Source organism: Odocoileus virginianus, chromosome 15 (assembly GCF_023699985.2).
Source record: "Odocoileus virginianus isolate 20LAN1187 ecotype Illinois chromosome 15, Ovbor_1.2, whole genome shotgun sequence".
NCBI classification, from domain to species: Eukaryota; Metazoa; Chordata; class Mammalia; order Artiodactyla; family Cervidae; genus Odocoileus; species Odocoileus virginianus.
This window is the reverse complement of record NC_069688.1, coordinates 46,230,529-46,243,854: the sequence shown is the minus strand read 5'-3', so window position 1 is coordinate 46,243,854 and position 13,326 is coordinate 46,230,529. Positions and strand designations below refer to the sequence as shown.

General features: G+C 35.0%; 1 protein-coding gene across 49 annotated transcripts in view; it reads left to right on the top strand.

Moving 5' to 3' along the window:
• RIMS2 (regulating synaptic membrane exocytosis 2) overlaps positions 1 to 13,326 on the top strand; it is a 586,561-nt gene that overhangs the window by 285,584 nt on the left and 287,651 nt on the right. For 29 of the 49 annotated variants that reach the window (XM_070477293.1, XM_070477273.1, XM_070477284.1 and 26 more), the window contains 2 exons: positions 9,940 to 10,148; positions 11,613 to 11,732. In XM_070477293.1, the coding sequence (XP_070333394.1) occupies positions 9,940 to 10,148; positions 11,613 to 11,732 (329 nt within the window). Of the gene's footprint in view, positions 1 to 9,750; positions 9,819 to 9,939; positions 10,149 to 11,612; positions 11,733 to 13,326 lie in introns of all 49 variants that reach the window. The other 20 variants (XM_070477296.1, XM_070477292.1, XM_070477274.1 and 17 more) reach the window with 1 other exon arrangement.

Genomic DNA, 13,326 nt, shown 5'->3' with positions numbered 1-13,326 from the left:
AAACAGAGTTGAGAAGAGCAAAAATGAATTTAAGGAGACCAGTTAGGTGGTTAATCCAATTGCTAATGAGAGGTGATGGCTGTTCAGACCAATGTGGTAGTAGTGGAAGTGAAGAGAGGTAGTCAGATTCTGGATGTATTTTGGAAGTATAGCCACAAGAGTTTTCTGGTAGTTTAGAGGTGGGTGTGACAGTAAGAAAGGAGTAAGTTATGATTACTTCGAAGATTTTTGCCTAAGCAAGTTGAAGGAAAGAGTTGCCATTAGTTAACATAAGGAAATTACAGCAGACAGATTTGGGGGGATGGCAGGGAGGATCAGCTATCCAGTTTCATACATATTGTTTGATTTTCCTTTTAGGTACCTAATGGAGATGGTGAATAACCCAGTATATATTCTAATCTGGAGTTAGATTTGGGGTACATATATTTGGAGATCATCAATGTATGTATGATGGGCTTTCCTGGTGGCTCAGCTGGTAAAGAATCCACCTGCAATGTGGATGAAACCTGGGTTCGATCCCTGGGTCAGGTCATAATGCTTTCTTTTGGTAGCTATATTGCTGTCCTTTCCTTCTCTTTTAACACATTAAATGAGATTTACATTAATAAGATGCAAGTTAAAATTATTCTAATTTAAAATTTACCCTATCACAAACTTAGTGGCTTTCAAGCTCATATTTACCACTTTATAATTTCTGTTGTTCAGGGGTCTCAGCATGGCTTCACTAAGTATTTTTTTTAGGGTCTCAAGCTCCAATCAGGTTGCTGGCTGGGCTGTGTTCCTAGAGGCTTGATGAGGGGAGAATCTAACTTCAGATTCAATGAGATTTGTTGGCAAAATTCATTTCTTTGTGACTGGATGCCACTTGCAGTTCCCAGATGGTGCCCATGGTTGCTAAAGATTGCCTGCTCTTCCTTGCCATTTGGGCTTGTCAGGCATGACTGCTTATTTCACTGAACAGGCAAGGGGAGTCTTAGAGCAAGTTGACTCTTAAGGCAGATATTTTACTGATATCATGAGTGACATCCCACCACTTAGCCATTCCACCACCTTGATTAGGAGCAAGTCACAGATCCTCTACAAAGACATGAGGTGGGGGTTATGTGCACCACCTTAGACTCAGTTCTCCACACTCACCCAATAGTTGTCTCTGAGGTAATCCATGGAGCATGAAAACCATTGCCTTCAATAATATCCTGTGTATAACTTTTTTTTTTAACTTGGGCTATTGTTGTTTAGTTGCTCAGTCATTGTCTGACTCTTTGTGACCCCATGGGCTGGCACACCAGGCTTCCCTGTCCTTCACCATCTCCCAGAGCTTGCTCAAACTCATGTCCATTGAGTCGGTGATGCCATCCAACCATTTCATCCTCTGTCGTCCCCTTCTCCTCCTGCCTTCAATCTTGTCCACCATCAGGGTCTTTTCTAATGAGTTGGTTCTTCACATCAGGTGGCCGAAGTTTTCAAGCTTCAGCTTCAGTATCAGTCCTTCTACGAATGTGCAGGATTGATTTCCTTTAGGATTGACTGGCTTGATCTTGCAGTCCAAGTAACTCCCAAGAGTCTTCTCCAGCACCACAGTTCAAAAGCATCCATTCTTCAACATCGGCCTATATGGTCCAACTCTCAAACCCATACGTGACTACTCGAAAACATAGCTTTGACTAGACGGACCTTTGTTGGCAAAGTAATGTCTCTTACTTTTAATACGCTGTCTAGGTTTGTCAAAGCTTTTCTTCCAAGGAGCAAGCGTCTTTGAATTTTGTGGCTACAGTTACCATCTGCAGCAATTTTGGAGCCCAAGAAAGTAAAGTCCCTCCTTGTTTCCATTGTTTCCCATCTATTTGCCATGAAGTGATGGGACCAGATGCCATGATCTTCGTTTTTTGAATGTTGAGTTTTAAGCCAGCGTTTTCACTCTCCCCTTCACCTTCATCAAGAGACTCTTTAGTTCTTCACTTTTTACCATAAGGGTGATGTCATCTGCATATCTGAGGTTATTGATATTTCTCCTGGCAACCTTGATTCCAGCTTGTGCTTCATCCAGCCTGGCAAAATTTTGTGTGATATATTCTGCATAAGAGTTAAATAAGCAGGCTGAAAACATACCACCTTGTAATATATATAGCCTTGTAATAACTTGGGCTATTAGTCTCCCTTAATACTGACAATTTTGCTTGAAAGACTTGAGTCTTATCAGTTTTAATGGCTATCTTGGGAAGAATGACCCTCCAGGATGGTTTCGGCATTATAGATCAAAATATAGTTCTTATAACACTTGTCCTGTGAGAAAAGTTAGTGTTCCAGTCAAGTCTGTGGATGTATGTTAACATAATCTTTGTAAAGAAGCATGTTGTCATTACTGTAAGAAAAATTCTGCATTTAAGACATCTATTTAATTACATTTGATCCAGAGTTTTCTAAGCTTATTTGACTAAAGAACCTGTATATCACTCAAGCCTATTAACATTTACAGAAGCAGTGTTTCATGTTGGAAAATGCCAACACAGATAGCCTGACAAGCTGAGGAAGAAAGTAAAATAACAAGAAGAAAAATGAGAGGAAAAATAAAAGGGCCATAGATAAATTTCCCTTTCTATTTAGAATGAAAGTTATAGTTATTTTACTTTTATAATAATGAAGATGGTTATGATAGCATCAGCACTGGGATGACTCTATAATTTGCCAAGCATTTTCACAGTCATTATCTTATTTAAGCCTCTCAACAATCTGTAAGATGTCACAATTAATCTCTTTTTATACAAATGAGTAAATGAGGCCTAATGTATTATTTGACTTGCCCAAGTCATAAAATTAATAAGGAGTGGAGCCAATAGTTTAATGTAGGTTTTGTGGCTCCAGCTATAAAACTCTTTCTGTTACAACATGCTGTGATTTTATAAACATATTAAGTTAAAATGAAGATGTTGAAGACTACCTTTGTATAGTATGTGATTTAATTGAAAACATTTATTAACTTAAGCAAATGAAAAACTGTGACATAAAATAGTTTATAAGCTCTTGTATTCATTTAATAACTGTAGGAAAAAGATTACAAATAGGATATCTGAACTGTTTTTCCTCTGTGCATCAAACACACACACAACACAAACATGTACTGTTGGGTTAGTTTATATTTTTCAGTAGAGATATTTGAAGGAGGAAAATCTTTGCATGCAATGGTAATCTTTTGACTAGTTTTCACCAGGTTTTATATATAAATATGTTTAATTCAAACTAATAGAATGATTGAATATGAGTTCTCTTTTTAAATTTTTATTTATTTTTTTATTAACTGGTCTTAGTTGCCGCACATGGGCTTTCTCTAGTTGAGACCCCTGGGGCTGCTCTGGTTGTTGTGTGCAGGCTGCACATTGCTGAGGCTTCTCTCGTTGCGGAGGACTGACTCTGGGGCGCCAGGACTTCAGTAGCTGCGGCTCGTGGGCTCTGAAGTGCAGGCCCAGTGGTTGCGGCACCTGGGCTTTGTTGCTCTGAGGCATGTGTAATCTTCCTGGATCGAACCCATGTTCCCTGCATTGGCAGGTGAATTCTTATCCACGGTACCACCAGGAAAGCCCTAGTGCTCTTTTAATGTAACTTTCTAAAGCACTGATTCCTCTTCTACACCGTGCTGACGTGTGGTACTCCAGCTTTTCTTTAAATTCTGCAGGTGATGGAATTATCAAACTTACGAAGGCAGCAACACAATATTTTTTTTTTTTTTTAACACTCTTGACATTTTTATTCAATGCTGTACAGAGGTTTTATTCAGGGCAATTTAGGCAATAATAAATGTTTAGATTAGAAAAAATAACTAAAAGTATCTATCTGCATAGCATATGATCTTATATCTAAAAAAATCTAAGGAATCAACTAATAATCAGATCTAATGAGCGAGTTCAGAAAAGGTACAGGACACAAGATCAACTGTTAAAAACTATTTCTATACACTGTACTAAGTCCCTTCAGTCTTGTCTGACTCTGTGATCCTATGGACTGTAGCCCACCAGGCGCCTCTGTCCACGGGGATTTTCCAGGCAAGAATACTGGAGTGGGTTGCCATGCCCTCCTCCAGAGGATCTTCCTGAACCAGGGATGGAACCTGCATCTCTTGCGTCTCCTGCATTGGCAGGCAGGTTCTTTACCATTTGTGCCACCTGGGAAGCCCCTTTCTGTACCCTGCTGCTGCTGCCAAGTCGCTTCAGTCGTGTCTGACTCTGTGCGACCCCATAGACGGCAGCCAACTAGGCTCCTCTGTCCCTGGGATTCTCCAGACAAGAACACTGGAGTGGGTTGCCATTTCTTTCTCCAATGCATGAAGGTGAAAAGTGAAAGTGAAAGTGAACTCGCTCAGTCGTACCCGACTCTTGGTGACCCCATGGACTGCAGCCTACCAGGCTCCTCTGTCCATGGGATTTTCCAGGCAAGAGTACTGGAGTGGGGTGCCAAACACAATATTTTTAACTTTTAATTTTGAAATAATTATAGATATGCAGAAAGTTGCAAAGGTAGTGCATAGAGATCCCATGTGCCCTTTACCTAGTATTCCCCAAAGGTTACATTTTGTATAATGATATCATGCATAGAATATCAAAAGCAGGAAACTGACACTGGAACAATGTGTTTGTATAGGTTTGTGACATCTTATCACATACATGGATTCATGGAAGCACTGCCGTTATAAAGATCTTCCTTATGCTGCCCCTTCATAGTAGCACCTTCCTCCCTCCCCCTCCTAGCCCTGCCCTGTGCTGACCACTAGTTCATTCTCCAGTTCTGTTATTTGTATTCTATAAATGGAATCATGTGGTATGTGATTGTTTTTCACTCAGCATATTGCTCTTGAGGTGCATTTGTGTTGTATGCATCAATAGTTTTTTCCTTTTTATTACGGAGTAAAATTCCGTGGGATGATTATACAACAATTTTTAAAAAATATTAATTTATTTATTTTATTTGGAGGCTAATTACTTCACAATATTGTAGTGGTCCCGCCATACATTGACATGGCCATTTGCCTATTAAAGGACATTTTGCTTGTTTCTACTTTTTCACTATTACAAATAGAGATATTCTTTTTCGTGAAATTTCTCTTCATATAAAGCACTTTGCCTTTTGCCTTTAAGTACAATATGATCTTAGCTGTAAGTTTTTGGTTGATATCCTTTATTTATTTGAGCAAGTTCTCCTCATTTCTTGTTTTCTGTTTTTCTTACTGTGATTTTTTTTTCCTTCATCAATTAATAGGATTTTTTTTTTAAACTTATATGACAGCTTACACTGATTTTTAATATTCAACCAGCCTTGCATGCTAGAAATAAGTCCCATTTGGTCAGAGTGTATAAATATTTTTATATATTGCTGAATTACATTTGCTAATATTCTGTTAAGGATTTATGTGTCTATATTCATGAGGGGATTGGTCTGCATATTTCTTGTTTGCTTTTTTCTTTTGCTTCTTCCTTTTGCTTTTTATTTTTGTTTTCTTTTTCTTGCTATCTATAGGTTATTCGAATTTTTTTAAAAAATTGCATTTTAATTCATCTGTAGTGTTTTTCAGTATTTCTTTGCAAATAATTTTATTTAGTTGTTGCTGTAGGTACTATGGGGCTTCCTTGGTGGCTCAGCTGGTAAAGAATCTGTATATTACATATGTGTAACTTACATATGCTGGTGTTGACATTTTACTAGTCAGAGAGAAAGGTGGAAACCTTACATACTTTAATTTCTTTTACCTTTCCCTTCTTATAATGTAATTATCATACCTACTTCTTCTATGTATGTTGAAAGGCATATCAGATGATGTATACTTCTTATTTCAAACATCAACATAATTTGGAAAACTAAAGAGGAGGGTAGCCTATCGTATTTACCCATAGTTTTACTTACCGTGTTCTTTATTCCTTCTTGATATTGTCAGGTTTCTTCTTTTTGTTTTGCTTTAGTTTCCACATTTTCCAAAATGTTTTAGCCATTCTTTTAGGGTAAGTTTGCTGGTGACGCATTCTCTTCATTTTCTTTTGTCTGAGGATGTCTTTATTTCTCATTCATTTCTGAAAGATATTTTCACCGTGTTTTGTATTCAGAGTTGACAATTCTTTTATTTCAACAATTACAAAACACTGTGTCATTTCTTTCTGGCCTTCAAGCTTTCAGATGGAAAATTTATCACTGTCTTCGGAATTGTTTTTCCCTTTAGATAAGGTGGTGTTTCTTTCTTTCTGGGTTCAAAAAAAAACAAAAACAAAAACAAAAAACAGTTTGTTTTTAGTTTCTAGTTTGTTTATGATGTATCTCTGCACAAATTTCTTTGCATATTTCTTGTTTGGGGTCTTATGGAGTTTCTTGAATTAGTAGGTTTACATGTTTTGAAAATTTGGGAAATTTTCATTCCTAATTTCTTCAAATACTTTCCAACTCCATCTTTCTTCTCCCCTGGAACTATAATGGCATGAATCTTTCGGTATTTTAATTATGTGATTATAAACCCTGAAGTCCCTGAGGCTCTGTTTATTTTTTACTCTATTTTCTCTCTGTTTTTCAGATTGTGTAATTTCTGTTCTATTTTCAAGTTCATTGTTGTTCCTCTGTGCTTTCCATTCTGCTGTTGAATCCATCCGTTTGCTTTTTGCATTTCAGTCATTTTTCAAAACATTCTAAAATTTCCACTTGGTCCTCTTGGCTTCCATGTCTTGTTCTAGAGCTAGAAAGTTAAACAATAAATTTTTGTACTGCTACTAAAGGAAGGACATTTTATTATCTTAGTTCTGCCCTTTGAAGCTAAATAAAATAAGAATATTAAGTGATAAGTATTATTTTCTAAATACTAACAGTCCTGAGGATTATTTTCTATATGTTTTGCACTGATAACCTTATTTAATTCTTAAAGTAACACTAATATTTACTCATGTAAGAAATGTTTACTGATGGGTTACCATTTGTGACAATTTTGTTTTTTTTTAGCCACATATTTTCAGTTTAGCTGCAAATGGTTACATGGGTGATTTTTTTGGAAAAACTATTTCTGCAATTTCAGTAGTTTGCAGGCACAGGGAAAGAAGTGAGACTGCAAGCTGAATTCTCACATCTTCACATAAACCAGTCAAAAATTTTTATTTATGGTTTCCATGTTTATTCCAATTCAGAGATTTATCAGTGCTTTATAGTGGAATAATAATTATTTTGAAAGAGTTATAGGTTTTCTGAGATTCAGATATGCTCAGGGTTATAGATAGCTGTCAACTCTTTGATTGTCTTTTTGTGCCGTGAAAAGGATTGGGAAGCACTTCTCTAGTTTACAGGTTGAAGAATGGGTTCTTTTTCTGTACCAGTTGAACTTTGGGCATGTTAGAAAGTACAGCTTTATCATTCTTTACAAATAAACTTCTCAAAAGACTTGTCTCCTGTTGTTCTCCAACAGTGAGGTCAGAATCACCTGGTGGACTGTTAAAGGCTACAGAATTTCTTGTTAAAACACCTACAGAATTTCTGATTAAATCTAGGTGGTACCCAAGAATTTGCATTTTTAACAAGTGCCTGGGCAATGTTGATTATGTTATTTTAAGGATTTTTTGAACCAGTCATCTACACAGAATTTTTCTACTTCATCTTTCTTTGATTTTTCAGCTACTTCAGTTTGGTTTCAATTTCATCCTTCTATCTAGAGTGCTTTTGCTAACATCCTTCCTGATATTAATGTTGCCAAATCAAATTCGTAATTTTCAGTTCCTTATCTTACCTGACATGTAGAAATCATTTTATTGTTGTTTTCTCCTCCTGTTTAGGAAACTCAGTTTTTATTTGGTCTGGAGACCTCTATCTCTGCCTCCCTCTTTTTTTCTATCTCTGCATGCTCTTTCTCATTCTCTCTCTTTCCTTTATCTCAAATCAGACTCTGTTAGAATTCATTCTAGGTCCTCTTCGTATCTTATTTTACCCTCTCTTCCTAAATGATCTAGTTATTCCTAGATCAAATGATCTAATAATTCCCAATTTATGTCTCCAGCTCAGATTTTCTTTTTAAGCTTTATTATAGTTTAACTAATCGAGTTCCTGAATAACTTATAGGTGTTTGGAATAATACCTAAGATGCATATTTTATCATTTTAAAGTGTATGAGTCTTACAGATTCCATGAAATAAAGTAACTCTTTTCTCTCTCTTCACTAAAAAAAGTGCTTCTCCCTCTCATAAATGGTCTTTACTTCCTTTAATTTATTAATGTCAGAAACCTGAGAGTTATCCTTGATGCTTGTCTTACTTAACGTTCTCATTTATACCTCTGAAACATCTCTCAGTTTCCTCTTTCCTTACCATGTCTGATACCATCACCTATGTTCAAGTCATAATCACCTGTTGTGAGTTATTACAGCTGTCTTTTAACTCATGGTGTCTTCCAACCCAATCTTTCTTTAGTACTTAGATTCATCTTTTTAAAATGTAAATCAGATCATGTCACCATCTTGCTTAAAATCCTTCAGTGAATGGAATTCATGATCTTTAATATGGTGTGAAAGACCTCTCTAAGCGGATTGGTGCTGCCTCTCCAGTCTCAGGTAGTACCACATTCTCCCTCGTTCTCTTTGGTTCAGGCACGCTGGTTCCTTCAGGGTTTTGTGCAGAACCATCCTGTTCTTCCTGGAATGCTTTCCTCCGCTTTCCATCTGCCTGTATCTTTATCTGTCCTTTATAGGTCACATATTTCAGTTCTCAAACATCACTTCTTCAGAGGTTTTTGCTGACCCCCAAATCTAAATTAAATGCTATTATACTCTTTCAGTGTTTTGCACATCCTATATGACACTGATGATTTATTTATGTTTATTTCCTTTCTGCTGAATGTCTCATTGTTTTACCCCTTACCTTGAGGTTTAGCACAATACACAGCAATATGAAAGTGTTTAATAAATATTTTTAAATATATGAAAATATGAATAGAGCTTAACAAGATGTGCACATGTAGATGAAAAACTTCTTTTCCAAGGTAAGACAAATAAGGAGCACATAAGTTTGAGAAATGGATATTTATTGTGAGTTGCCAATTACACAAATTATCTGAAAAATTATTTAAGTAGAAAATTTATTTTTAGGAGAATGAAATTTCTGAAAAAAACTTGAAAAATTGCTTCAAAATAATGTCAAGTAATTCATGATATTTAAGGGAAGTTTATATTTACTAACAGAAGTTGAGTGAACCTGTTTTGTCATTTTCATATAGATTTAATCTTTTGTGTAACCAATTCTTTTTTTAACCACTCAAAAATTTTAGGAGGTTTCAGCATTAAGAAATGTCATACTATATTCCAGAAACATTTAATTACTTCATTTTTCATTATAGTGGTTATTAGCAATCCACTGTTTAATTTTTTAAATGCTTCTTAATCTTTGGGGAACAAACTTATGTCTGTAGGCCAGCATCAAAAAAATAGCATGAGTAACAGACATCGCTGAAAGTCTTTTTCTTTTTTTCAGAATATATAATTTTTTTCCTTTATATTCCTGTTTAGTAGTAGCTATCTCTTTTCTTGCAGCAGTTTTGTTCTGTAGAGTTTGTCTAGAGTACATAAGTATTCTGCATTCTATAAATTTACTCGAAATCTTAGCTTTCTCTTGGTATACATTGTGTGTGCTTACAGATAAAGTACTTAAAACTGGAGGGGATCACACCGTTTAAAATGTTGATTATGCCTTTGTCTGCCCTTTCTTTCGCCGTCTCCTTTACTTCCCTCTTTTGTCTGTCTGACTCTCACAGGAGATGTGGATCACAACTGGTTGGACCATACGTCTTGGCATAGCAGTGAGGCATCCCCAATGTCTTTGGTGAGACATGTGGGGCCTTACTATCTAATTTCTGTTATCATTTCACTTTTCCTTTTGGATTTACACCTTTGCATGTTTTCTTTTTGTATCTTTTTCTTTTTTTTTTATCCCACACCTGTAGGGGACAGTCAAAAGGGAAAAAGAAAAACTAGTGAGCAGGCAGTTTTGTCGGACTCTAACACCAGGTCTGAGAGACAAGAGAAAATGATGTGCTTTGGCGGCCACTCTTTGGAAGAGGACTTGGAATGGTCTGAGCCTCAGATTAAGGACTCTGGGGTAGACACGTGTAGTAGCACAACCCTTAATGAGGAGCATAGCCGTAGTGATGAGGTACTGAGACTGCGGAGCCTGCCTTCTAACCCGCTCATTTGGTCTTCGTTTGCTCTGTCACTCATTCAAACGGAACATAATAAAAGGACAGGGCATTTCAGGGGTCGATATAGCATTTCTTAAGGTGCAGAAAAGAAAAACAAAACCAAAACAAACCAATCAACCAAAATACTTCTTGCTTGCTTTGCTGTTTTTGCTTTTTGACGGCATACAAAAAAATAAGTAAATGAAAATAAAAATTAGGAACAATGGAATGTTTTGTTTATGGTCGCATGAAAGAACTTGGTAATGTTATTATAAATCACAAATATAAAGAATTTTTTTTGGATTGGCTTATTTGACTGCTTGCATATATTTTCCTTGGGATGAAAATTAAATTATTGACAGTTTGAATCCCAGGTAAAAGGGAGATAATTGGGTCTGTTTGCACAGAAAAGGTTGTTTTTCTTTTTTCCCTTTCACTGTCATTTTGCTCTTTTGTTTTATTGTCATAGCATTTTAATGTAGTATCAATTAGTATTAGAGCCATTGCCATCTGCTTTGGTATTTATTGTTTGCTTTTAGTATAGTGGGAATTTTGAAATCTTTTTATCATATAGATGTGATTTACTGAAAATTGTCTTTTGCCTGCTAAATTTTGCATGAAGATGTGCATGTTAACTTTTAGATAGCTGTGGAACTGTGATTACACAAATCGTTTACTTTGTTATTTGACATATAATATATAATGGAATTGTGTCGTGATTTAGAAAAGGCTTGAGAAAAACTAATATTTTCAAGGTTGTTTAACAGTGTTTAACAGTACCCTTGAATTATCAAATAAATAGATCAGAAACCTGAAAGAGTCAAGAAACCTCCAAAAAATGAGCAATATAATCTGTCCTCATATTTGAATTGGACCTGTTTCTCCCATGCACATTCATTTGGAAAGTTACCTAGCCTTGTGTATTTTTAATAATTTTTATCTAGAAACCTATCTCAAGAAAACCCTCTTCAGTTTTCATATTTTAATTTAGCTTGACCTTTTAACTTTTACTGTAATAAAGTCTTTCAAAGTCTTCCAGAAGAGCTTGAAGATGAAATTCTCATTTTTAAATGAGTTCAATTGCATAGAATTAGAGTCTCTTTTCTGCCTATCATTTTTTAATCTTCAATATGTAGATAATTAGAGTCTGCATATATTTTTAAGATTTATCAGTTTTTGTAGAACTATATAACTTCAGTATTGTGTCAGAGCATGTTAGATTTTGAAGTAACTGGTTTTTTGAACAAACTTGAGATATTAAAATAAGATTATAAGCATAATCTTATCATCTTATTAAATTTTTGACCAATGTTTTGACTGAAAGCTGGTTTGTGTAATCATAACACTTTGGAAATTGCAAGTTTAGAGAGACTGTACAATAAAGGATCATTTATCATAAAACAACATTAATTTTTGTGTTTATTGATGCAATATGTCAGCACCCTGTGACGTGGCAGCCATCTAAAGATGGAGATCGTTTAATTGGTCGCATTTTATTAAATAAGCGTTTAAAAGATGGAAGTGTACCTCGAGATTCAGGAGCAATGCTTGGCTTGAAGGTATGTGATGAAATATGTGAGATGCTCTATATTCCTTTATAGGTTTATCAGAAAAGCAAAAGATACAATAACTCTATACCAATTTAGTGTTTTTTTTCCATTTTCAAGAATTCCTAAATATTTGCACTCATTTTTCGAAACCTTTTCATTTCCAAGTATTAGTTAAGAAGTTGCCATTATTTTACAGTAATACATATTTATTTAGTTTTGGAAAATAGAACTTGAGTTATATACTTGAATTCTAAATACAGTGCTTAAGCTTATTTTACCTATAGTTGTCCTTCAGGTCTATGTATGTGTTTCTATTCTATTAAAATGATAGCTTTGTTCAATTATTAAATGTGCAAATGTGGGAGATATATATATTACAGAGGAATATAATCTGTATTAGCATAGCAAAATATGTATGTGTTTGTGTGTGTTTGTGTGTGAGAGAGAGAAAGAGAATAGTGTTTGAAGTCTAAAAACTCAGAAATACTTATGTTAGGAGATTTAATGTAAATACTGATTTGTATTTTACTGTAAAATATCAGACAGTTATTTGTTAAGTACACCAAGGTTCTGTTTATTTTTTGTGTATCTGTAAGGTGGATAAAAAACTGAAATGCAAAGAGAGTTTTAGAATTGAGTCATTGCTACAGAAGTAGTTGTATAGAATCCAGGAAGAGATATTTGAAAATTTTGATTGTAAATAAAGCTGTGCATCATTTATTGGGTCGTTGCCATGTGGCTGGCACTCGTTTGAGCATCTTATCATTTTACTGACTCTCAGATAAGAAATAAGTTTAGCAAGGTATTGTAACTTGCCCATGGACTCAAAGATGGTGATGAAGGTGAGAATTAAATCCAGATCTGCCCAGTGTAGAGTTAGAACTGCAGTATAGTATAGAGGTCGGGATGCCTTGGCTTGACTTCTATTTATAGCAGTTACTAGCTATGTGACATTAGGCAACTAAACTTCTCTTAGCCTCAGACCCTTCATCTGTACAACGGAGATAATAATACTGAGAATTATTATCTAGTAAGATTAAATAAAGCAATATACAAACATTTAGTGCTGTGCCTGGCACTCTGAGATTTCAATGATAATAATTATAGTCAGTATAATTATTATTAATGTTTATCAAGTCAAGAAAATTTTAATATATTAACAGGGATTTCAGCCCATATTATCTATACATGTAATTTTCAGAACCAAACATTTGAATAATTAGTTAATATTAACTGAACTGCCGCTGAGTGTTATTCGCTGCAGTTGGGGAATAAATACATGGAATAAGATAAATCAATAATTTTTAAATTCTGTATCTTTCAGTCAGTTGAGAAGAGGGGAAAAAATCTATTCTAATCAATGAAATTAGTTACTATTTTTGCATAATTTGCTACAAATTGATATATTGATTGATTGGCAGTTCTGATAATCAAAGCATTAATTTGTAAGAGACTAGTCTTACAGTTACGCATATGATTCCACCGCGTTAATGCTAACCTTTGTTTTTTTTCTTTTTCTGAAACATATGTGGTAATAGAAGCAGAAAAATTGGGATGCAGATGGTCCTAAAGTTTACATTAATTTGGATGAGATTAAGTAAAT